General features: G+C 41.5%; 1 protein-coding gene across 2 annotated transcripts in view; it reads left to right on the forward strand.

Annotated features, from left to right (window-relative positions):
• The window catches only part of cdin1 (CDAN1 interacting nuclease 1), a 70,727-nt gene extending 50,773 nt beyond the window's left edge, over window positions 1–19,954 (forward strand). The window contains exon 12 of one of the 2 annotated variants that reach the window (XM_086050368.1): window positions 15,109–19,954. In XM_086050368.1, coding sequence (XP_085906494.1) covers window positions 15,109–15,244 — 136 coding nt within the window. In that variant the 3' untranslated portion in view covers window positions 15,245–19,954. Of the gene's footprint in view, window positions 1–5,990; window positions 6,249–15,108 lie in introns of those variants that run through there. The other variant, XM_086050369.1, reaches the window with a different exon arrangement.
• The last annotated feature ends 6,531 nt before the right edge of the window (window positions 19,955–26,485 follow it).

Here is a 26,485-nt window from a genome sequence, read left to right on the forward strand (position 1 = left end):
ATTAGGGGGAACCTTCCCTGTTTTCCAATGGGGGCTCGTCGGGTTGGCATGAAGACGAAATAAATCTGGTGCTTGAACAAATAGTTGCCAAGAGCAATTTCCCATTACAACTTCCCGGTGATGGCTCTTCTCTTTGTCTTTTTTTTTTTTTCCTTTTTTTATCTTTGCGTTGCATTGCAGACATCACTTCAGATCTGGTCCATCCCGAACGCAGGCAATTGGAAGGTAAATGTTGACATTAAAATGACTGAGTATAATTGCCAACAATAATGCTAATATCAGGATGAACAAATTACGTAATAGTCAATATATAGGCAGAAAAACACATTGTCCGGCCATGACAGTATCTAAAAACAGGGTAAAATTTAAAATTGTTTATTAATGGGTGAACTAAAAAGCGAAATACATGACATGATAAAGTTGTGAAATTACTCATTTCTGTCAAAAACCAGTTCAAAATTTTGCTCTCATTTATCAAGTCTGTCAGCTCTTGTTTTATTAAAACAAAGTCACGACCATCTGCTCCATTCTTGACCTTGTTGTAAAAACTGTGCCAAACAAATCATGTGAGTAACTTGCTATGTTGACCCCATGGGACAAGCCAAAAGTCACAACAACTTCACTCTTTGTAAGACTAAAAACTGGGTGTAATGAAACATGTTCTCAGTATTTCAGTGAAATTACTCCATAACTGTTAAAAAAAAAAATCAAAGCTGTCAGCACTTTGTGGTTTTAAACAAAGCAACAACAATTAGGTTCATCGTTGACTGCTTAGGGACACTTTGTAAAGCAGAAATCTGGCATAATAAAACACATTTTCAATATATCTGTGAAATTACTTTTTTAATTGTAATAAAGAATCAACAAAAATATTGTATTCATTAATCAAGGTTGGCACCACTTGTTTTATTTAAAGTAAAGCAGTTCCTCTATTTTTAGGGCGTGAGGATTTTTTGTGAAGCTAAATACCCGGCATGACACACATTTTTAGTTCTGTGAAATTACACATTTACTGTCAAAAAGCAGCTTTGTGAAGCTAAAAAAAGTTGATATTTTTGGTCAAGTAGCTCAAAATCTTACATTCATTAGTCAGTGTAGTCATCACTTGGTTGAAAGTAACACAAAGTAGCGACAGTCTGCTCTATTCACGACTGTATTGTAATTCTTGAGTCTTTTGAAGTGAAACATTTTTTCAGTACTTCTGTGAAACTACTCCTTTTATCGTATAAAAAAAACTATCATCTGAAATTATTGCTTTCATTAAACTATTAAGCCTAAAGCGCCTTGCGAAACATCCCTTTAAAACCGAAAGAGCGACTTTAGAATCACCCTCTAAAATCTGAAGTTTTCCCCGAAAATTCAACACCAACAAAATAATTGATACCTCAGCCCCTGTAGAAGATAGAAACCTAATTCTAAAAGAATTTCAGAGCTTAGACATGTTGCTTTCACACAGGTGCCAGTTTATTATTATTTACAGTTTCAATCAAACATGTACAAATTAAGTGTCAGTGCAAGAGAATTAATTAAATGGGTTCATCAATTTTGTCAACACTGTTTATTAAAAAAAAAAAATGGTTACGGTGATGTCCTCCCTTCTTGACGTTGTGTTTTCAGCATAATAAAACATGTTTTCACTGGTTGACAGATTAAGGTACGGAATATTCAGCGTCACGTCACATTAAAAAGTAAAACTCATTAATTGCGCACATGTTTTGCTGTTGGAAAGTGACGCTATCGTATTTGATTTTAGTTGTCTCGATACCATACCGCTCGAGATAACGGTGCCGTCCAAAAATCGGTCCAAGGTTGCTCTGAAAACCCAGTGAGAGGCTTCTAAGCACTGCACTCAAAGTGACAGCCTTGTCGCTTGATGTAGTGCCATTTCAGAACCTTTGCATATGCCATCTCGGCAGTGTTGATGCCGGGGCCTTGTTCAAATATTGATGCTAACGCCGCTCGGGTCTCGTGTTTGTGGAATCGTTCTTTTCGAGATTAGCGCACGCCGAAACGTGTCAGCCACTCTGCGCCTGTAGAAATGGAACAGTCTGAGGACAAAAGCTGAGTGGGTGTCACCTTTGCACTGCGATAAGATAATATGAAGGGGGAGACCAAATCAAACACTGTTAGCGCTGTCACACATCCCCTCGCCGCTAAGGCGTTGCCCTGTTTAGTCACGCTAGAAACAATATTTAGATTTCACCACAGCTTTGTAAAAGTGTGCACTGGGCCGATCCCTTTCTTTCTGCCCCCCGCCCCACAAAAGCACTTATGTGTCATTACCCATTTACTATAGCGAGGACAAGAACCGAATGTGAAGACCAGGGGAAAGTGTCCACCACCCACACACGGCAGCGGAAAAACACGGCGCACACGTACAGTGGCACAGAGGTGCTGCTTTTTGTTTTATCTCCCTTATAGCACCTGCTTCAGGCAATCTGCTCCCACTCGTCTCAAATGAATTTTGTCACGGCCTTTCAGATTCTCAGTCGGCAATGTGCTAATGAAAGGAGATGGCGCAATTTGAAGTGACCAGGTAGCAGCCAGCAGTGCACAGCTGAGAGCAACGCAAGGGAGGGGAGGGGAGGGGAGGGGAGGGCCCCCCCCCCCCTAGATGGACACACACACACACACAAGCCACAGCTTCTTGAAACAAAAGGCAAGCCACGCGTCCGCTGATATACCCATTACCCTTCTCGTTAATACCCCTGCGGTGTGTCCGCCTGTGCACTTGTGCGTGTGTTTATCTGTTTGTGTTGCTCGAGGACTTATCGAATTGTTTATGACAGCCCTAATTGGGCTAATTGAAGACATTCAGATTACCTGTCAACTGTGTGTGTGTGTGTGTGTGTGTGTGTCCAGACTCGCTATCTGTCTGACAACTCCTGACAAGTGAAGGGACCCCGTAGCATCTGTCACGACGGAGCGTTCCCGAGGCCGTAATGGGGACAATAAGGGCCACTCTAATTTTGACACGGACAGCCTTTTGGGTGTGTGTGTTTGTATTTTAAGTATTGCATTGAATTGGCGAGGTGAGGTGCTCGGCACAGCTAATGGAGTACCTTGCGGCCATCTGACAAAGCAATGAGAGGGAAGGGAGGTTTTGAAGAACATGAAAGGGAAGGTGCTTCAAGTGAGCGCCTCACAAATGGAGTGACAAGAGACGAGCATTGGCATCTGTGCGCTTGTGGCGAGACCTCCATTTGGCTTCTTCTTAAAGGGGAGTCAATCCAAACATATTTTTTTCCAGAATATGTTCTATGCAAGCCCACTAGTTGAAACAAGGCATTCTGATAAATATTACTTTTATGGAATAAGAGTTAATCCACTCGTTTTTAGCCATCTCTGGGGGGGTCGTTTTGTCACTTCCGTCGACTGAAAATGATATCACAACTACTCAGGGCTCAGGTAGCGACCAATCACGGCTGACCTGTTTTCTGAAGCTGAGCCGTCAAGTTCGGTTGTAAAGAAGCGCAGTCATCGTGTTTACATATCATCGTTTCATTAAACATGAAAAGAACGAGGCAAGGCAGCTTTATTTATACAGCACATTTCATACACATGGTAACTCCGCGTGCTTTGAAGTGATAAAACCACACATTTGTTTGCATTATTGTTGGAATCTGACATATGTTCATACCACACTTGTTAGGTAGAATATTGTGAAGTTGTAAAAGACTGTCTGTCAAAGCTTTTAGTAAGTTAACAAATCTAATTGCAGTAGATGAATAAACTCTTTCATGTTAATTCATGGTTCATTTGCCTTTATGTTAGCGTAATTCTAACCTATAAGACCAAAACATTTAAGCATAATTCATACACCATAGTCCATTCCAATACAGATTGATTTATTGCTTGTGTTTGTTACAAAAAACATGGAAAGAGGACCTTGAAAAGAGTAATTGCATGTTAAGTCGCAGTTATGATGAAAAAGAAAATTACAATTCGATTATTTTTCAAAATTGTTCAGCCCTATTACCAGTGAAGCTTAGGTTGACCGGGCCACAGACACAGTTACAAAATGAATGAGCTATGAATCAAAATCATACTGCATTCGAGCGCATGCGTTGATGGCAAATCCGAAGTATTCGCATCCATCAAATGTTACCGAGTCCTATTTTCCGAGGCTTAGGGAATGTGCTTTTGCATATTTTTATCCACGCTTGCCATACCAACACACACATACGCACAGTGCTCCCTCTCCGATGTGGGCATTGTGCGGGGCTTTGCAGTGTCATCGCTATGACGGATCAATGCTGTCAGCCCAAGAGATCCCCTGGTTTGTTTGCTCTCCTCCAAAAGGGGTTAAACTGTCAAGCTGACAACTCAGAAGACCCTTAGACTCGAGCTGAGCATCTGTCTTTGACTCTCTCTCTCTCTTTCTCTCTCTCTCTCTCTCTCTCTCTCTCATTCTCTTTTGCTACATGACTCCCCGCCTCCCTTTACCACCATCCACCTTCATCCCCAAACAAGTGAAAATCAATACCAGATTGCCTGAGGACCACTGTTTGGTGTGGGTCTGACCCCTCGGTGTCCCCCCACACGGCTGCTTTCATTACATGTAGCCCACTATTTAACTTCTATCCCGATCCCTCGCCTAATTAGTTTCGATAAGCTCCGTCTCTCGCTCGTCGTCGCTCCCCCCCCACCCCCCCCCCCCCCCCCACGCATCCACCCCCACGCTCCCCCTCCTTGTCTTTGGAAAATTGTAAACACGCTGACATTCTGCGGCCTTTGAGGGGACTTGTAGAGCTGGGAGTAATAAAGAGACAAATCCCAGCAGGCGATTCTTGAGCTGGGATTATTGTTTTGTTTGCGTAACAAATTTTTTAAAACTACAACAAAATTAGATTTGCACCCTTAAATTTTGTGAAAACAAAAGGGTTGAAGTGCCTTGTACGCACTCTGTGGTTGGCCCGTTCTACTCGAGACACCTTCTGACGGCTTTTGAGTAAACAGATCGGCCTCCCTTTACGCTGCGATTGGGAAACATTGTCGCGCTGCTTTGTGTATTTACAACTGATCTATGCCAGCGCTTGAACGAGTGGCTTTGCCCGCCTTGCTGTTCCGTTTATTTATTTGACTCTGCCATTGAGTTCTGTTTCTCCTTAGCTAGCTTTTTGCTCTTGTGGATGCAGCAGTGACTACTAATATTTCCCTTATACAGGGTGACTGCGGTTCTTCAGTTTTGAATTTAATTTTCCTCAGTTTAGGCCTTCATTTTCCTTAAAAGCGGTACCTAATCCTTCAATCTACTATTGAAATTTCATAAAAATTCTATATACTCTACTACACAGTAGAACAACATTGCTATTTAAGGGTGTAATGGAAACCAATTAGAATTTTAAAATCAGTTTTATTTAAGATATTACATCAGTACGCCATGTCATGAATCTGTTACAGTGTAGCTTGAACTGCTAAAAAAAAAAAACGTTATAAATCGGTATGAAAATAACCACGACAAAAGCGACAAATGCACTTCGCCTCTAGTTTTTAATAAATCTCTTTGAAGTAAATGCCACAATTATAATACAACTTAATTCTTATTGTAAAATTGTCTACTTGCATCATAACCTCTCAAATTTAGCCGTATCATATTGAATCAAATCCTTATATCAAACTAAATCGAAAAAGTTCCACTTTAAAATCTACCATCCTTGAGTCGCATCGCATCCCATGTATCAAGATATGTGTCGAATTGTCTTTCATTGGAGAGATTCACAGTCAAATTGCTTTTATTTCCGTTGGAATTTTTAATGAGTCTGCCCTCACAATAAACTTGTTTAGTGCTTATAGCAAACTTTCTTAGAAGTTTATATATACACGAATGAGCCACGTCCAATTGGTCACTTTTACTTAATGAGAGGTCTTAAATTTCATCAAAGTGGCTTCAAAAAGTTTTAAATTCTCCTTGTTACATAAAAAAAAAAATATATATAGTGTTTTGTTTGCCCCGGGTCATTATATATATTTTTTTATGTACCACCCAGAAGTCCAGGTGCCGCCACTGCGCCGGCTGGACCGCCGACTACTGACAAGCCCCAACGACATGTCGGTCCCCCTTCCCTTCTCCACCCCCTGGGGCTAAAATTACCCTCAGGAATGTAAACAGAGTGCAGAGTAAGCACACAGCTTTCCGTGCCCACCCCCAGGCAGTGTCCGTCGCCAAACTTGCCCCTCAAACTGGGACGGTTCGGAATCAGAGGCCAAGATCGACAGCCCCGCGTGGCCGAAACCCGCGAATAGCCAGTTTGTTTTGCATCCGTCCTCTGTTCAAATAAAAACACTAAATGTATGTATTCCTTCGTCTTCCTTTGTATGGACCCCCCCCCCCCCCCGCCAGACAGATGGGCATTCACACCACTTCATTAGGTGTGTGGGGTAGCTGCGAGCGGTAGAGTCTGGGTGAAGAAGTTTACTAGGCCGGGTGCTGACATGTTGATTTAGTGGCGGTAACACGACTGCACTTCCAAAGGTGCTGACTTGGACGAAAGCCAGGCCTGTTTTCTCTCTCTCTCTCTCTCTCTCTCTCTCTCTCTCTCTCTCTCTCTCTCTCTCTCTCTCTCTCCCAGGGACATGTTAGAGGCCACACTCTAATTTTGGGGTAGGGGGTTTTAGTGGCGGACGAAGAGCCCAGCAGGCCCTCCACGACAAACATTCACACCTGCTTTACCATGCCCAACTTTCATGTTAGCCCTCAGTAAAGAAAAAATCATTCTGTGGTTTGCTGGGAATAAAGTGCAGTACGTTGTCTTAGAGGCAATAGTTCAACTACAAACAAATTAAAGCTCCAAGAAGCAATTAACAGGGCCTAGCAGTGCACTCGTTGCGTATATAAAAAGGTTGACGGAAATCGGAATGCCCGCAGTTGAGTTATGTCATCTATAGATTTATGCTAGTAGGTGGCGCCGTTGAATCTCTTCAGGACGGGACCTTCATCCCATACCAAGACGAGTGGTCAAGCTCTGACCTTGTGGAGTTCACTTATTAGTTTATCAAAATCTTATCGCACTATACGCTCTTTTAGTAATTTTTTGTAAGCTACCTATTAATTTTTTTTCCGTTTTTGGACAGGCAATTCAGATAATGGATGGATGGATGTTTGCTTAAAAAAAATATATCATGGCATATCATGTCTCATTTTATAGCAATAAAACATCTGAAAATAAAAATTTGCTCATAATTTACAAGCATAAATAACATGAGATGTGTATAAGACAAAAGTAAAGTGCGTCCAGGCATTTTCAGACCCTCTTTTACCCTGACGTTTGAAACAATTTGGAAAAAAATATATAAATAAGTCCCTGGGATTGAATGACTGGACTGTGAAAAGACAAATAAATTCAAAAATGGCAGTGAATGAGTTAATATTTTCTTTACTGTGAATAAAATGATGAGTAATGGCTACATCGAGGTTAGTCACTCTGGAAGTCCAACTGCCAAAACCACCAAATCTTCAACTCTGTTTACAGCTTCAGGACAGTGACTAATGGTATATGTTTTCGTGTCGGTATCACATATTGTGGTCCAAGTGTCTATACCATCTTTAACCACGACACTGTACGGTCGTAGGCCCTTACATATGAACGCAGCCATTTGAGTCAATTCAATTCAGAGTATTTGCTGAATTGATATTGTGGCTTGAAATTGGTGAATCGATATTGAGCTGCGGGGTCAAGTATCGCAATACTTGATTGAATCCCTTTTTTTACCCACCCCTAATCAACGGTACTATTTTGGTTGGACTGTTTTTAGCTCTGAGTGAAATGGTAGGAAAAATTGCCCCACAAAAATGGTAGGTGTAAAAGATAAACATTTTAGAGCCTCACGTTAAAATGTATGTTCCATTTCATAGAATCCACATTCAATACGCTGCGCCGGGTGGCTACAAAGACATACATCGTAAGACAGCTTTTCGACATTTTTAGATACAACCTCCAATCTTGACTGCCTGATTACGTCGCACTTTCGTCCGCTGGGCTGTTTATCGTATGTGATTCGTATGTTTATGTCCACATCACAGCAATACGTGGCCGTATCAGGCACACATCCTGTGACCTCACATATACACACAATATCATAGACGCATGCACCCACTTAACACTCAGTTGGACACATCAGGTTTGCAGGCGCCCGGTCAGCCTGACGCTGCCCTCACAAGGCCAGATAGGGTTACAGTACAAACTGCTGTTGATTAGGGCCACGGCTTCAGCGGGGGAGCATCCTAAATTGAAAACATGTTTGCCGCCGGGGTTAAGGGCAGGATTAGGACCAGGGCGGCGCAGGGCCGAGGAGGTGCGGCCGTCCCAAAAAGGTTGTCCCCATGCCTTCCTTTTGACCGCCTCTCCCAAGAGACGGGAGGCAATTATCAGCCAGGGCTGTTGGGGGGTTCGCAATAACAGGTTAAAGGAGCATGTATCCCCTCGGCGCGGCGCTCCTCTCTGTCTGCGCATCCGATCCCCACCATGGGGAGCTTCTCATCTCCATGTCGTGGCTCAGAGACATCCAGTGGCACGGGGACTCTGTGAACAGCTCTTCAAATTAGCGCTATGGCCACTATTCAGCTTCGGTGAAATTCAAATATATGTTGTTTTTTTTTTTTTTTTTTACTGGACGTATTAGGTATCAGAAGGGCATGTCAGGCTTGTGCAGTTATTACCCTCTCACCATTTCAGTATCACACGTGCACAAGATCGCTTATGTAGGATTTAATATCAGCGTCAGGTGTTAATGAATTCTCACTCAGCGTGTCATAAGTGTAGTGATCAAGCCATTTTTATGATGTAGGGTGGTGATTAGCCAGGATGCGGAGTCCCTGTAAGAGAAGGGATCAGGTCTCAGAGATCAGGTCTTGCTAGTGTTATTTTTAGTGTGTTTGCATCCAAATGAAGCAAGTCTGACAAGATATTCAATTTTAGTGTGCTAAATTGTAGATATGCAGATGCATTCTGTCTTTTTAATTTGATTATTTCAATTGTCATGTTCAGTTTGGACATCAAAAATGTGCAAATGTAGTTGTACTCGATTCGCTTTTAGAAGTTGCACTATTTGTCTACGTGACTGAACCGCACAAATGCAACATAGATGATTACAGATCTTTTTACCTTGATTTAGGATGAGCTGCACAAATACGTCACAGGGGAATTTGAGGGATACATTTGGAGTTAAAGTGCATTTACATGTGTGTAAATGGGTATCGTTGAGCCTAAACATTTATACAAGAAAGTATTCTTAAAAGATAAATGAAAAAAGAATACTTTTAGAATTGAATCTAGAACTTAGACTCTAATACTACTGTAATCCTAATACATCTAAAACATTGATTAGTTATTGAATGTTGATGTAGATCATTCAAGATTCCGCATGATTGTCAAACAAAATATAAAGATAGGAGTCATTTTCAAACTGTAAGATTGTATTTGTCACTACTTCTTAAATTATTTTGCCAAACTCTACCAGCCATAGTACACCAATTCACCAAATATTTTTTTCCTGAATTTGGCCTGAGTATGACAAATTTTGGCCTTAACTCATTCACTGCCATTGACGAATTTAATTGTCTTTTCACGGTCCAACCTTTCAATCCCAAGAATTTATTTATATATATATATATTTTTTAATTCAAACATTAGGGTAAAAGAGGGTCTGAAAATGTCTGGAAGTGAATTAAGTGTGTGTATTTCTAATGTAGTGCAGTTAAAGGATTTCACAGTTCTTAAACCGGACCCCAACTCATACCAAATAGCCCCAAATAAGTCTTTCTATTATAAGATCGCTATGTGATTATTCACACCCAAATGTGTGAAGCAGGTTATCAGTGAACTGATTGGTAAAGGGTCAGTCAAACTGTGCGTGCGTGAGATAAGACTTGAAGGTAAGTGCGAGAAGGTGACGGAGGTAATGGCAGCTTTGTCAGGCACACTGGGGGGTCAGAGAAAGTGAGAATTTGCTATTGGGATACAGATAAAAAAGGGAGTGGGTGCGTGGAGTGTGTTTGAGCAGCTTTGGGGGGGTAACAAATGTCAAAGGTTCATTCCAGGAAAAAAAGGGAGTCTTAGATTCTCGCATTGACAAATAAGAGTTCCCATATGCTGTTATAATGAGCAAAGAATTACTAACAGAATTATCCTGGTAATTTGCATTATATTTGCAACCACCTCTTTATGGGGAATTTACTTGAATGATATTTAAACATTTTTGAACAATTTCTTTGGAAGTAGTTTCAAGTACTTTATGCTGATTTTCCTTTTTTTCCTTCCTTTTTGCTGGTGGTGACAGTATTTTATTTAAAAAAAAAGATTGAAATGAACTGTTAATTTCAAATCAGTTTTAACAATATAATGCACATTATATAATAATTCTAAGTCAGGTGGAGCGTGCCCTGACCCCAATGCTGTTGCTATGGCAACTAGATAACGCTTGGTAATCTTCCTGTATCTGTCTTGGCACTGATAAGTTGCACAGATGCGTATACATTGGTGAAACATACAATTCCCAGCACTCAATCCGACCTCACACCTGACACGCTCACCCATCAGCACAATACACAAACATACCTTCGTGTAGGGGGGGAAAAAAAGAAAAATCCTCCACCTCCAGCAGTGACCAAGACGAACCACATCCACCATTCACCTTACATTTCCATACCACAGTGATAGAAAACACCAAAGTGTCGAGAAGAATTACACACACTGCTGTACAAAATATTTTATTTTATTCTTTAGTGCCTCCTTGTCCACCTTAATTCCAGTTTTTGTGGATGGAACCGTCGACAGTTCGTTTGAAGTGCATTAAGAGTTACTAAATCGTGTCCTCCAAAAGCATGAATATATGCCTTGCTTAATAGTTTTTCGTGGGCGTATGGTGGCTCTCTGACAAACCAAAACAAAGACGTGGATCACAAATCATAACTGATCGATACAAATGAAAGTAGTGAGCAAAATGTTGCTAAATGTAATGGAGTAAAAGTAATAGCTTCCTCTCAAAAACACTCATTAAAAGTAGATAGTGTGTTTCACCAATATATACAGTACATTATTTTGAAATATCATTAAATCTGCAATGTTGCCTGACTCTACTAAATGTGAATCGCAAAGGAATGTAACAGGGACAAATTATACTGTATTTATGTCAAAGTAACAAGAGTAAACATAGTTGACACTTACTTCTGGTTGAAAGCAATTATTGCTGTCCATCTAGTGTCTTATACTGTATGCCACCCCAGAAACTGGCGCTGATGATGTCATGGGCATCTGTATAAAAGGCACAGGCACATAACTATTTGCAGGATCTCTGTGTGAAAGACGCTATTATTTTGTCTGTGGAATTTGTATATGATATAATGTGTGTGTGTATATATATATATATATATATATATATCAGGTTTTTTTTAGCATTTAGATGGAAATGGTCTTTTTTTTTCTTTTTTGGGCTCCAAAAATGCTTTTTTTGAACGAATGGACATCCAAATTGACAGTTTTAATATTTTCAAACAGTCCCATTTACAGCCACTGAATTCACAATGACGATCCTCCAATCAGCTTCCACTTTCTCAACATCCTCCAGTACATCAATAGCTCTCACCCCCAGTCAGTTCTCACTGTTATTTTAAAGATCCTACATTCTTTTCAGCCAGCAAAGAAAAAGTTTAAGCTGTAATGTTTGGCGGCACTTCCTTGTGGCCTGATGTATAGATGCTGAAAACAAAGACGCCTTTATGGAGAGAACTCAGGTGGAGGCTCAGGCCGCCTGAATTATTGCTGCATGATTCGTTTGAAATAATTCTGTGTGATGTATTGTCTGTGTTTTTAAAAAGAGTGTTACCCCATATTGATGCTTCTGATAATTCATCAAGCTGCTTGGTGCGTTTTGGCCCGGTGTTAGGTTTGTAGTTTCTCTTTGGCAAATCAAATCATTAACTTGAGCATGTTCATCAAACACTGGTTTCTAGATAGTAGTTGAGTGATATCGTATCATGTTCTTTTGTGATACAGTATGAATGTACAGGTGTCAAATATCTGATGCCCAAGTGTTTCCTGGCTATTTTGACCTTTAAAAAGATGTGAATCTCAGTTTTCTCCACACTGAGTGTCTAAACAAGCAATGAAAACATGTTTTATGTTGTACTGCTTAGGTCAGCGTGAGCATTACGTAGAAAACCGTAAAAGTCCAAAATGTAATCACAGCAGTAAAAGCAAAACCTGTCTGCCGTTCATGCTTTTCATATGTTGTTGTAATTAGGAAATAAAAACCGGGAACTGAAAAAAGTTTATTCGGTTTCATTAAAATGATGTCTGCACATATTAACGATGAATCACTATTTAATTAACATTCACAAAAAAAGAGCCTGTCCTACAGTGCCCATATTTTTGTTTCCTTAAAGTGTGCTGGCATTATGAGCACAAACCATTATTAGCCATTCTTAGGATTCCAAATCATTACAAGGCCAAATTCCTCCCTTCCCTCTACTGTGCAGGGCCACATTTGGCGTTGCCGCTGTTCTTTTCTTTTTTTAGTTATCGTTGCTAAAATGGTCGCAGAAGTCACCGAATACAATGACAAGTTCTTTAAGTTGGCAGCACTGAAGGCAAGTCTCTGCTTTTGCTTGCTGTATATGACAAGGATGCAAAAAGGACACAAATGCATTCTTGATTGCACTATTTTAGGCTCAAATTTAGATATCCGTATGTTTCGACATACCAAGGCAAATTCCTTGTTTGTGTTGCACACGCCGTTCGGCAATTTCTTCTGCGGGACCCATCTTGTAAATATACAGTAAGTAATGGATTACTGTGCCGTTGACATACACAAGTTAGTAATTTATTACTGCAGAAGTCATGAGACAAAAGATCCCCTGCCAACCCCGCCTCAAAAACCAAGGCTTGACACTCATTAAAATACCTTTCAACATTCTCTGAAGAATCGACAACCAAATAAAAACGGACCACTTTTGGATTTTGACACTAAGGTTTGGAAAGCTAGCACAAAAGCCTGCCAAATTCTTGTGAGAACAGTCTCTTTCGATATTGTGTATTCTTGCAACACTTGGTCTGGGATTCTGCTTTTTCTGAGGTACGATCTCACAGTGCTGACTTCCCAGCTTGGCCGTGGCCCCCCCCCCCCGACCGCTCCGTTGCCCCCTCGGTGTTGTTGTTTCAATCCCCAGTGTCTGCTTCTTACCTCAGCGTCCCAGTAGGATACATTCTGAGCACAATTCAAAGTCCATTTATTTTCTTTTAGCGTATGGAAAGGCCTTGGTGACATGGCTCCCCTGGTGTTGATAATTTTGCGTGTTTCAATTTGCGCTCGCCCTCCCCTTGACAGGCGCAGGACGTGATGTATCGTCCTCCGCCGTCTTATCTGTTGATGTACAGTTTTAACCTTTCCCTTCGCTCGCCGCAGCCCTCTTTCCTCCGCGTTCCGTGGAGCAGCCCCTCCCGCACCGTCGGCTTTACGTACGGCGCGGCAGCTGAATAGAATGAGAAACATGACTCCTTTTCAAAAGTCATCTAATGTAAACGTTTACGTTTAGTTTCCATAACATTTCCATATTAAGAGCCGGCAGACGTGTTGCCGTCCACCGTGGAAACCATGGGGCTGCTCGGTCTGCGGCGTTGAGAGGCTGAGGTATGTGTGTGACATTGCGGTGAACTTGCAGCGTGCATCTGTGGCCTTTCTCCGGGCCTGCTCGCCCGTAGATGCGGCACCGTAAATCACACACAGTAAAAGTTAGAATGCGGGAATGGGGCGCGGGACAGGAGCGCACACTGGTGTTTGGGCCTCTCGGGGAGACGGGAGCGGCGTGGTGTGCTTATACCATGACATATTTTTAATGTGTCAGTAAGTAGAATAAATGGCACCAGATTGTACATAGATATACAGGGCGTCACATGCTCTGGAACAGTAGGGGTGTTTTTAATATACACTATTAAAATATGCTGTTGAAGTTGTAAGGTCAACCATGTAGGTGTCTTTTAAGTGCTTGTAAATCATAATCATAGAAAAGATTCCCAAAGTTGATATTAAAACCACACCGTAGGGAGGGGGTTCGGGAGGCTGTATTTCAATGTGAATTTGGCCCCGGATGAAGTTTTTATGCACTTTACCTCGGAGCTGAACTTGTGCAGCGCCATGTGGCCCTTTTTTTTTTGCCCGCTTCCTGTCCAGGTCCCCGGGGTGCTCGCAGTGGTGTTAACTGTCGACAGTGTCTGGGACGGTGTCTGCGCTGCCGGCGTCCTGAATCTTGCTTTTTGCGTGGGGACGTCAGAGGAAGGTGCTCTCGGTTCAGAGTTCAACTGCGACGTCTTCATGCGTGGCAGCGGACGTTCAAAGAAAAGGGATCATCTCCACGAGGCCAGGAGCTTGAAAGATGATTTAGTGTCCTTTTTAGGGTCGCCCTAGACATTCCCGGTGCAGAGCTTCTCCAGCTTGACTGCTTCTGCACTTTTTGCGACCCTCGGGAGTCGCGACGGAGCCCGAGAATTGCAGTGAAGATGTCAGGACGGCAGCAGAATATCAAAGATAGAAGTCGTTCGTGTTTAAATAGTCTGAATCTGATTTCTCAGCTGCTTGGAAACTCATTCCTCGCGCCTCTTGGGACCGGCGCAGCTCACCAAGTCGTTTTTGGGGTGGGGGGGCGGGGTCGGTGGCTTTCAAAGCAAATGTGAATGAAACAGCTGGATTCCGCTGGACTGGCTAACATTAACCGCCACATGCGCCATTTAAGTCTGAGGCTTTGGACTGAACTCTGCGTGCTCTGCGATATACCAAAGGCTTCCGATGACAGGTTGCGCAGGCCTTTGTGGAGCTTTGTTATTTCACATATTATTGTTATTTCCCTGCTATTGTAATGTGATGAAGTGTGTATCACCCTGTTAGAAAGATGCTTATCTAGCCGGACAGCGTGATTTTTGTTTTGAGTTTTCTGGACGGTGATCAAAGACTCTGTGACCTTATTTCTTAAAGATCAGACTCGCTGGTTGTGCATCGTTCTATCGCTTAGGACTTAATTATGTTTTTTTTAATCGTACTTTCTTTATCATGCTGTCATGACACAGCTTTTATGACTCATTCCTATTAAGTTCTTCCCTGTTTTTCTTTGTACCTCAGATTTGGACCTGGGCTTGTTATCTACTGGTACGGTTTTATAGGTGAGCTGGACTGCCAAAGAGACCGAGGTATCCTCCTCAAAGACTGCTTCCCTACGGACGTCGTCGTCCTCGGACACGCCGCCCAGCAGGACTGACGAGCCAGGCGCGGGCAAAAGAGCAAGAACATAAATTTGGGTGGCGACGTCGGAAGGAACGATAGTTGAGGATGACTGAGCAGGAAGGGTAGGAACAGAAACTCCGGGGTAGACGCCGAAATCCGGAAGTAATTTAGCTTTCCTGCTTGGAGTCGAAACCTCTGCTGCCCTGAACTCCAGCTGACCCTCGCTCGCCGTCTGCCACTACCTTCCTGGCTCTTGGCTTTTTCTACAAAGTACAACTAGGCACCAAAAGACTCCATTTTGAAGAGGTTCCCGGTTCCTGGTCAACTCCTGGCCCCCGCTTGGCCTCTCTCAAAGGACGGCGTGGTGTGATGGAGCACCAGAGCTTGGACACAAGGCCCTTCCTTATCACACCCAGAGTCCTGGCCTTTGTCACCCCTTCCTCTTCCGTTCCGTAAGCAGATAAGCGAGGTGCGGTTCTGGGGGGCTGGTTGGACGCCTGGCTCTCACCTGCGTCACTCAGTGCCCTCTCCAAGCCAGAGAGCAGAATGGCGGCTGATTAAGGCCACGGCCTCGCCGTGACCCTTTATCCTCCCTGCTCCACGTTATCAAGTTCCTCTCAAGATTTCTATGAATTGATCAGAAGGACTGTTCCTATGTATGATTTATTGACTGGACACGGTTTAGTGTTCCACATCTGTGTTGCAGTTGCATCTTGGAATTTGAGAACTTTATTCAAATGTCATTAATCTCACAATTTCTTGCTGGCATTCCAGAACTGAAAGAGTTGAAATGACCCAAAGAAAAGTAATGGAAAACATCCTCATATTTGAACTAATGAACATTTTTCATTTTATACTTGACAGAGAAACCGAATCATCACCAAGTGTGTTTAAAAGAAAATGGGAAGTTGTTCAACAGATCATTTAAAGGACAGATGTTGGCTAATTTTCCGCAAGCCAGATATCCTGAAATTGCCCAAAGAAGGTAGAAGAACGTCTCTGTAGACTATTTGCTGAGGTTGTTTTCCTCCTGCGTGAGTGTTCACAGGTACACAGGAACACCTGAAGTTCATGCGAAGATGTGTGACTGTTTGACAGCACATCTTTATGACCCCAAATTCTTTTATGAGCGGATACTAATGACAGAAACACAAGTAGAGCCCTGTAAAACTGGAAAAAAAAATGACCATAAAGTTGAGTGATGCCTTTACACGCAGCTATGTATTGCCAATAGGGCGGTCGTTGTCTGCAGAGTTTTTCTGAAATGACCTGAAAGCATGATAGACGTTTGACAACACTGCCATACAGCTGACAATTTTGGGGATCGTCAGCTCACTTCATGCTAGCATCGACAAGCGAGCATCACAAGTGCAAAGTGAAGACGTTAAAACGATACGCCACAAGTTGTAATCGGTTAGATCATCTTTTATCTGGAGGAATTCGTTTTTCCTCCACACTAAAACACAAAGTCAAAGCATGGAATAGAAAATGCTTATATTCATCCCGCAATGGGGAAATGATGGCGTTACAGTAATAATAAATACAAAGAAAAATAACATTTCTCTGTACGGCGATGCCCTGCAATTAACTGGCAACCAGTCCAGTGTGTACACCGCCTGTCACCCAAAGTCTGCTGGGATAGGCTCCAGCTCACCAGTGATGCTAACGCGGAAAAATGCTATAGAAAATGAATGCGTGGATGGATGGATGTACAGTACAAACACAGCTGCCTCGAATGAAAAGCAGTGATAATTACCAATAAATACCACCGTGTCCTAGCAGTGGTTTATACACGGTTGTGTAGAAGCCCTTTAACACAATTTCTATTGTAATGGTAAATTAGCACTGTTAGCCATGAATTTTCAAATGTACTGTTTTACAAAAAAGGGGGGGAAAAGATATTTTCTAATTTAAAAACAATTCCATAAAGGTGAATTTGTTTCATTTCCATTTAAGATGGTGCAAATGTTGAAAGCTCCATGAAACCAAAAAAGTCCCAATAAAACAGGTCTTGCTTTGCACTGTAATCTGTTTGCACCAGGCGCTACAGATGTGAGTAGAAAACTCTGTGAATAAATTGATACTTTATTCAGGGGGTCCTCGGCTGCATACGCTAGTTCAGCGCCTACTGTTTGTAACCTCAGAATATTACAAAGTACCGTTCCAAACCAAGGACCCCCTGTACAGAAAAAAAAGTCAATCCATGGTTTATATACTGTATACAGTGGATATAATACACACTCGTGTTCAAATCTCAGGTTTTTGTCATATAAAAAAAAAAAAAAAAACAGACCATGAATAAGTTGGAAACTATTTTACACCATTGTGAACTATAACCTGTACAAAGTAAACGACTGAAATCAAGTAGTTGCATAAGTGTGCACACCCTCTTTTACTGTAAGTGTGGCTGTATACATAATTGCTCAATTACATTCAAATTCATGTTAAATGGGAGTCAGCACTTGGCTGCCACCATTTAACTTGCCTTTGATTAACCCCAAATACATTTCAGCTCTTCTAGTTGCCTTTTCCCTGACATGTTTTGCTTTCTAGCAGTAGCCTGAAAGTTTTATGCGATTTAGAAATGCTCATAATTCACTCTATTTGACTAAAGTGATGAGAAACAAAGCCAAACGCTTGATGCTGCCACCAACCTTGTAGGTATAGTGCTTGACTTTTTACTTCTCCTCTCGAAAAGCTTAAAAAAAAGTGCATTAATGGAGGAAAAAGTTTTGAAAATTATTCTGGTCCCCTTTTTTTTTTTTTTTTTTTTTTTATCACATTGTGTAGAATTTGTATATCCACTCATGCGTCTCAATTTTGATAGAATCTGGAAATACTGTCTGTTTCCCAACTGAAGGAGTAACGTCAGCGTGTTCCGGATGTTAAAAGATTAGGTTCTTCAGACTTGTACGATATCCCCCCCCCCCTTGTCCTTAATCTATTTCACTTCCAAAACGGAAGCAGTCTCCACCGCAGAGAATAAAAATAAGCATTTCTATATTTGTTCTGTGCACTCACGCAGTCCAAAAAGACACGCTATGCACGCTTGAATGCCGGCGAGGTGTTGCTTGATTTGTTACCCTTAAACCTCTAACCCTTAGCCGGCTCCCATCCAGGCCTTGATCCCTCCACCAGGAGGCCACCGGGTCACTGCTGGGTCACCAGGCGGCCATGGCTTCCCTGCCTCCCCTCGCCCCCTCTCTCACCTCCTCCTCAACAAAACAACTGTCCCCATGTGTCCAGTTAAACTCAACCCTATTGCCTGCCTATGGAATGCTTAGGCATCACTTTATGGCTCCTGTTGGACACAAAAACAGGGCTATTTTACTCGCCGGGGGAAAATTCTCAGCTGAATAAGAGCAGAAAGAAAAAGAAAAAAAAAAAAAAAAAACAGCAGAATCAGTTCCTCTCAAGTTTCGAGCCTTCCTGCCATTGTTTTCCAAGATGGCCGTGGCACAAAAGAGGAGTCAGGGTCAGCTCCTATAAATTAGCTTTGTGCACACAATGCCAGCTAAATAGTGCCTCTCTCAAAGCCTACTTCAAAGTCATGGCAGCTGGACAGACTCCACCACGTGAGAAAAAATATAGAGCAAAAATATAGCTGCAGACTAATCATTCCTAAAAAAAAAACAATGGGACTTTGTTGACATCCCCTTTTGACTTGAAAGTCTTTTTCTTTCAAGTGATGCTAATGAATAGCAAAGTATTCAGAACGAGACTGTTTATCACATGAATTTTGTCGTTTTGTGTTTGTGTATCGTTGAAATTATATTTGAACATTTTTAACATTTGACATATATCGGTCTTTCTAACTAGCAGTTAGTTTGTGTTGCCTTGGTAATTGTTTTCATCACAGATATTTAAATGGCTATAAATCTGCTCTGAAGTTGTCTCTACATGCAACCCTGTCACTAAAACCTTTTTAGCTTTTATCGAGAGTGAGTCACGAAAAGTGAGTCATATGACTTAGCAGAAATGACATGAAGCTAATTGGTCTGACCAAAGTAAGTCATGTCGTCTATTTTTCGTTTGTATTTTATCTTTTTTTTTTTTTTTTTTTCAGCCAATACGGAGTGTTACTCAAACATAAAAGCGCTACTCGTTTTATCAGACAATCAAAATAACATCAAAGCAGTTTTTAATTTAGCTAAGAGTTGTTCTTGATCAATTAGCATAGCAGCTAACACAACTAGCATGTACGCTTGAGTAAAAACTAACGTTAGCACTGATTTGCAACCCTGTTACTCTAGTAACTAGTAATAAAATCATTGAATTTGTACTCAAATCAAATGTTTTGAATTTTATTATTCAACAATAAGTTCAGAATATGTATTTTCAGGTGCTTGTGTATCTGTCACAGGTTTATGCCAAATGCAACAAACTATGAAATTAAAAATAGAACTGCTCCTGAAAAATGCACTCGTGCTTGAGCTGGCTGAATCACATGATATATACCTGTTTTACTTGAAAGCATCGCCCCCCCCAAACAAAAGAAATCGTATATTTTTCAAAAATTATTGTACTTTAACTATCTTTAATTTTTGGAATGAGCCTAGTCTGTATTTTATTGTGCATGTTCGAACATTTTTGTAAACACATTTATGTAGCTAGCTATTTGTCTAGCTAGCAGCCAGCTATCCATAATGTAGGAAATGTATTTGACTTGTTTTTTGTGTTTTTTATTTCAAAAGTTTCAACATTTTCCCATCAGATTTTATGAAGAAATCTTGTATGCATTTGCTATTATCTGAGAATGAAAGTATGTCCTGACCCAAAATGGCTTCATATTGTGGCCATAAAACATTTTGCCTTGTTTTACTTTTCACGTCCGCCATGTTTGGAAAGCGGTTTACAAGAAGACTTTAATGTTTTGTACAGCGCAAAAGTATTCCAGCAAACAGTCCAATTTGAGCGTAATGTAACGCTTAATATTTAGTAGAGTTTCCTACTAAAATTCTCATGAGACCCGATGGCTTTGCTCCAGTATCCACTGCGGAGCCTCTCAGATGTCCAACTTGGGTTCATATTCTGTTGTTTTTTTTTTTTTTTAATGCGTCTTCAAGCAAATGTCTGAATGGCCCGTTGAGATTCAGACAGACTGAGGCAAAGGTTTCATTCCTGCAGCAGACCACCACACAGACTTCCTCCACGCTTCTGTTATTTATGTGCAGAGAACGCCGCTCTGTTTTTGCCCCGGGCGGCATGGAGCTTTTAGTCGGTGATCCTCTCTTGCCAGGAAGATATCACAGGGTGGAAATAAATAAAAGTTTTCCTGGAAAAGCCAGAGGAACTGTTTAAAAACATGAAAAAGGGGGGGGGGGGGTTAGCTGGACGAAGGGTGGAAAAAAACAGGCTCTCAAGCAGATATGACGAGAGAGCTCATTTTTATTTTTAGGAAGCTGTGCCTGCTAATCAGATGTTATTTAAAACAACAATGGAGCATGAGAACATGAACCGAGGGATTGAGAGAGGCCGCGTTTGACTGACAGGAAGGAGGCATGATGGCATGTTTGACTGGGAAATGAACGACAATGACACGGGGATGCGGGTCAGCCTTGAGGCTTGTTCACTTTTGTGGACGCATTGCAACATGGCTATAATATGTTAAATTAAACGCAAAATTAAAGTTCAAGCTAAACTATTTTCAAACGACATGAACGTCAGATGGCACGTTACACAAATATGACGGACATGCTGCACTAATAACACTACAGAGCCATTCTACGGGCTGCCATTTGCGTCCCCAGGAAGTATAATAATTCATAAAATGAACTGTAAAAACACTTATTTATTTTTTAAATACTCTATTTGTTCAATCACTGTAATGTGTGTAGTGTCATCATGCTGTTAGTATTTCGTCGCTGTCCTGTGAAAAATGTCACTTTTTTTTTTATTATTTTTACGTTAATGGGGATTCCGCGTATAGACATACCATTGTGACTTTTTTTTTTTTTTTTTAATGACAAAATTGGACATGCCTGCTTTTCACAGGACGGCAACGTTTTCCTAATTGTATGCTAAAAACTCATTCCTCTTGCTTCCAGTAGTCCAAGCTTTCCTAACTAACATTCACTAGCTAACATTTCACGTAACTTTAAGCATGATGACGGTTCAAACTGCAACTTTAAAATCGTTTTATTTCCCCCAAAATGTTTTGTTGCTTTCTGGATTGGAGTAACTCAATTTATCGTTTGATCCCAGTCTGACGGACATATGGTGTCGATGAGCTGATATTTGGTAAACTACAACTTTAGAAGTGTATTTTCCCCAAAATTAATAGAAATGAAGTTAAAACGCGTTACATCCTCGAGGTTCACTGAACACAGGTAGCGCGCCATTTGTTGACATCTCGCATGAAACTGCAACTTGCTGAAATGAGGTCTCGCACGACATGCTGCCGTCACTTTATTGGCGCTCGTTTCTTGCGCGGTATGGAAGCATGATCAATTTTGCCAGAAGTAATGCTAGGAGTCTTGCGCCCACATGAACAACGTGGGTGATGGTCGGCAAGGAGGCAGCATGTTCCAGCGCAGACCACCGTAAAGGTCATCGAACTCCCCTGCTTCCCAACCGCGCTTTGTGTGGCATTTGGTCTGCGACAGGAGCGACCCAGAAGGAGTGTCATCTTCTCCTGACCACAGCAAGGGACCAAAGGGAAGGAAGGAAGTCTGGTCGCATCCACTGGTATGGCAGTTTTGACAGTTAACTACAACTGAGATTGCCGATATACTGCTTGAGGCCTTTTTTTTGGGGGGGGGGGGGGGCGAATTGTTTACTACGGGCTCTCTCCATTCGTGTCCGAGTCTTTTTGTGACGCGCCTGGCTTGCGCACTTTTCAGCTACATGCATACTCCCGTCCAGACTTCTAACACATCCACCGTGTATAACCCAGAAATATGTGTGCAACCACCATAGAGGCGTGACTCGTTGAAGTTTGAGGCTGGATGTAAATCATGGAGCGTGGAGTTTTCCTGAGACTTGTGAATTTCATTGAATTCCATTCGCAAAATATTGCAAATCGATGCTAATAGTTGTGATTTTGCTAACTCATTCATTGCCAGATATTTTCTGACCCTCTTTTACCCTAACGTTTGAAAAAAAAAAAAAAATGTGAAAAAAATATATGAATAAGTTCCAAGGATTGAATGGCTGGACTGTGAAAAGACAAGTAAATTCGTCAATGGCAGTGAATGAGTTGAGAGTAAATGTTATCTGTAACTGATTATGCTAACTGGTCAAGCACATACTTAGCTGTATAAAAAAAAAAAAAAAAAAAACTTCAATATTAATATGTTCTGAAAACGAGTAACAATGTTGTGTTTGAGTGACACTTATTACGGATGTCAACATTTAGCCTACTTACCTTTTAGGCCCATCTAAGGTTGAAGTAATTAGCTTGATGGTTGAATTTCTGCTTAGTCATGTAGCTCACTTTTTGCTCTATTCTTCTTGATGGCTAAGAGGTTTTAGTAACAAGGTACATGTCTGTTCAGACAGGATTTCAGGGCATAATTACTGTATTTTAAAATATGTCTGTGGGGAATAACAAAATGTTACGACAATTACAAGAAAGACAACAAAATTATACCAAAAACTGTTGATTTGCAACGTATTACATCTTTAATAGTCGATAGGTACTTAAGTGGTTATCAAGGGGCAGGGACGAGGATTTTTGAAAAGCCATTTTACGGGGGTGTTCCAGAGCTCTTTGGTAGGCTCACTTGATTCATATTTAGGAATCACTTTTTCTAAAGTTGCCGTTACATTTTTGTCTCGAGACATAATTCACACAAGTGAATGTTTGTTTTGTGCATAGATTTCAAAATGCATGTGTTGGAACAGAACATCTCTCCAATTCTGGAGTGACCCATGTTATTAGCAAGTACAGTTGGGTGTCAGATTGGAAAAATGTGAAGAAGCTGACTCGGTGTGTTTGTCATGTGGACCCGTTTGTCTTTTTTTCATTCATTTTCATCGCCCCCAAAACACTTTGCAGCTGCATCGTCCTTGACTTGCTGCCAGCAGGTAAATATACACTTTCGTGTACAAACACGACGCCAACTGCAGGTGACTTATAGGACTTCAGCCCCCGAGGGATGGATTTGGTTTCAATTTTAGAGGCCTGATGCTGTCACGTCTCAACGCACTGCTGGTTACGACGTCGGCAACCTTGATCGTTCAGAATTCTGTCGATTGTGTGAATGATAGTCGATTAGTTGCGTCTGGAAGCAACGAGGCAAATTGGAATGCTCCTACTCCAACCAGCTGATGCTGTCTGTTCCCGTCTCAACTAGTTTGCTGTCTGAAGAAATAAAATGACATCCCTTCGATTGCAAAATATTGTTCTGCTAGACAAATCACTCACATTGAAACAGGAGTTCAGAACATTTAGAGAGATTATTTCCCATTCCTTTGATTGCAACTCAATCAACTATCAGACGCTAAATAGAGTGCGTTTACCTGGGCTAGCGAAGTTAGCACAAGTTTGCCCTGCCTACTGAAGTCAAGCAAAGTTAGCATGAGTTTATTGAGGCTAATGAATTGAACAAGATAGTGAGCTAAGCGAGAGTTTGCCCATGTTAAGTTTGCAAGTTGATTAGCAAAAATAGCATGAATTTACACTGGCTATCAAAGTTGGCACGTTTACCCTTGCTGGCGAAGCTAGCACAGTTTCCTCAGTCAGCACTAACGTGAGCTAACCTAGCATAAATTGATTTGTTTGCAGTTTAGCCTAGCTAGCAAAATTGCTGCGAGTCTACCAAGGTTACTGAAGCTACCATGACTGCACCCAGCCTCTGCACCAAAGTTGGCCTTATATAAAGAAGCTAACAAAAGTTTGCCCAGGCTAAGTTACTTTCCTACTGTGTAAAATTAACAAATTGGATGTTATTTACCCCCCACCCCCCCCCCCCCCCCCCGTAGTGGAGTCCAACGCCCATCCTTACTGTGAACTCTTACACCTTGAGAAAGTCTTATCTGTACCAGGTCTGGTTCTCCAGTGTAACTCCAGAACGTCCCACAGGGATCCCCTTCGGGTCACTTAATGAATGGCGGGACGTGATGTTGTCACTCACATCACTTGAGCTCTGTCGCCCCGCTTGCAAACACCCTGTGTTACGGCCCCGTAATGGGCTTCTCCCACTGGGAGTGGGACGGGAAACCCAACGCCGGGGCATTCAGGTGTGCTATAAAGTGCTTTTCACTTTTCAGACGACTTCCCGTCTCCAGTGGCGTTCTCCATTAACTCGCGCATTCGGACTAGAGAGGCTTCCCATTGGTCCAGATTCTGGTTATTGCTGCTGTTACCCGCCCCTCACCCCCGCAGGTACTCCGCTACCTGGCCCGAAGATAAGATAGGACGCCGGCTGCTTGTCATTATCGCTGTGAATGTTGATGTCGCCTGAGTTGGACACAGTGCATTTATTGTCTACTGCAGATAAAACAAGCCACTCCCCCCCCCCCCCCCACACGTACCCACCCTTCCATTGCTACTATTTACTAGCAGCAGCTGTCGTAATGCCAAAAAAAGTTGTTGCTTGCTTTTCATTAGCGTGGCTTCCGACGGCTAACAGGGACCGACCAGGATTATCCTGCCTTGCCAACGTTTTGTGTGCCACTTGAAATAGGGAAGGCGGAGAGTACTTAAAGTACTTACACACTGTACGTAGTAGCCATACAGTTACTTGTGTTATAAAGACTAGAAAAGGAGGTCAAATAGAAAAAAAAAAAAAAAAAAAATTGTCATATTTGTTAAAACTGTAAGTAATGACTTGACGGTAGATACATGAGGAAAATCACCCATGGAAAAAAAAAAAATCGTCCCTCTCTGGCCCCATCTTGTCAGAGACAAAGTATAAATAAAAACAGCTCCATCTCTTGTTTGCCAACAACAACACAACAAGACTAGCAAACAGAAGCAGAGCGAAGAAACCTCGGGCGGCAAAGAGGATTCTGAAAGTATGCCGAGTAAGCAACATTTCTGCTCCACAGGTAAGTTTGTCCCTCTCTTATGTTTACATGGCTTTTTTTCCAAACCGATTTCATGTTTTAATAACACGCCATTACATGCTAGCAATGTACAGCCGAGGCTAACATCGCTTGTTTACAGTGCACGCACGTCTCGTGCACATTAGTGAGGGGCGTGGCTTTGGTGAGACCTAAAATGAATGTGACGGTGTGCTTAAATATCACTTCAATTGTCCTGTCACGGTTTTATTTTACAACTTGTGGTATTCTCAAGAAGCAGTCTTGTATTGGTTTATTTTATTGTATTACTCATTTCTTTTGTAGTTAACATACAGAGGTAACGATGTTTCTCTTTGTTTATACGTCAGACTCTATTCTTCGTCTCTTTTCTATTATATTTTACATAACGGAATATCTTGCTTCTCCGAATCTGTTCTCACGTTACTCCATGACGCTGCTGTCCCCGTTTTGTTTTGTTTTTTCTCCCTTGAGAAGACCCCATGCAAGACCTTAATCTTTATCTTTACATCTTTTCCCATACATTGTGTCGTCATCCACCGAGGGTAAAAAAACAAAAAAAGGCACGAGCCTCAACAAAGTATACGCAAGCACCGCTCCCCGCAAACCTCTGCAAAGGAATGCCGAGAGTCGAACTTCGAAACTCAAAACTGTGATCCAGACACACTCACCACGTTGCATAATTCTTTTAAATAATAATAATTGTGTTTAAATATTATTTTTAAGAATAAAATCGTATTCTATTGGTGTTACAATTGTTGCAATGTACCTGTTTCAGATGTGAGGTTCAACAATCAAATAATAATATGAATGAATGAATAAATAAAAAGTTAACAGTCTAATCCTACTTCTCGATCCATCTTGATTGATTGTGGCTCCTAATGAGAGTGACTCTCAAATTGAAATAATCCTTCGGCCTCCTGTAGGGGTCGCTATTTGCAGCGTTTAATTCATGAGATGCATATTTAATCATCAACGCCACACAACATGCTTTTATAACGGCTTTTCGTATTTTTTAAGCTTTTAAACCACAAAATGAAATAAATCGACGCCATAATCTGTCAATGTTTTGTTTCCTCTTCCTTTCTTTTTTTTAAGGAAAGAAAGAAAAAGCGATGTGAAAATCGTGATATTTCTTTTCCAGTGCAAGAGGCGGTCAAACAACCTCAAGGCCAAAATGTGACATGTGGAAAACACAAAATAACATTACAAATTAATACTCGCTGTTATGACCTGTAGGGTTTTTCTTAATTCAATCTTAAGTGATCGAAATGGACTATTTGAATGT

This window comes from Filicampus tigris, chromosome 13, assembly GCF_054856515.1.
Source record: "Filicampus tigris isolate MCC_2025a chromosome 13, RoL_Ftig_1.0, whole genome shotgun sequence".
Lineage (NCBI taxonomy): Eukaryota > Metazoa > Chordata > Actinopteri > Syngnathiformes > Syngnathidae > Filicampus > Filicampus tigris.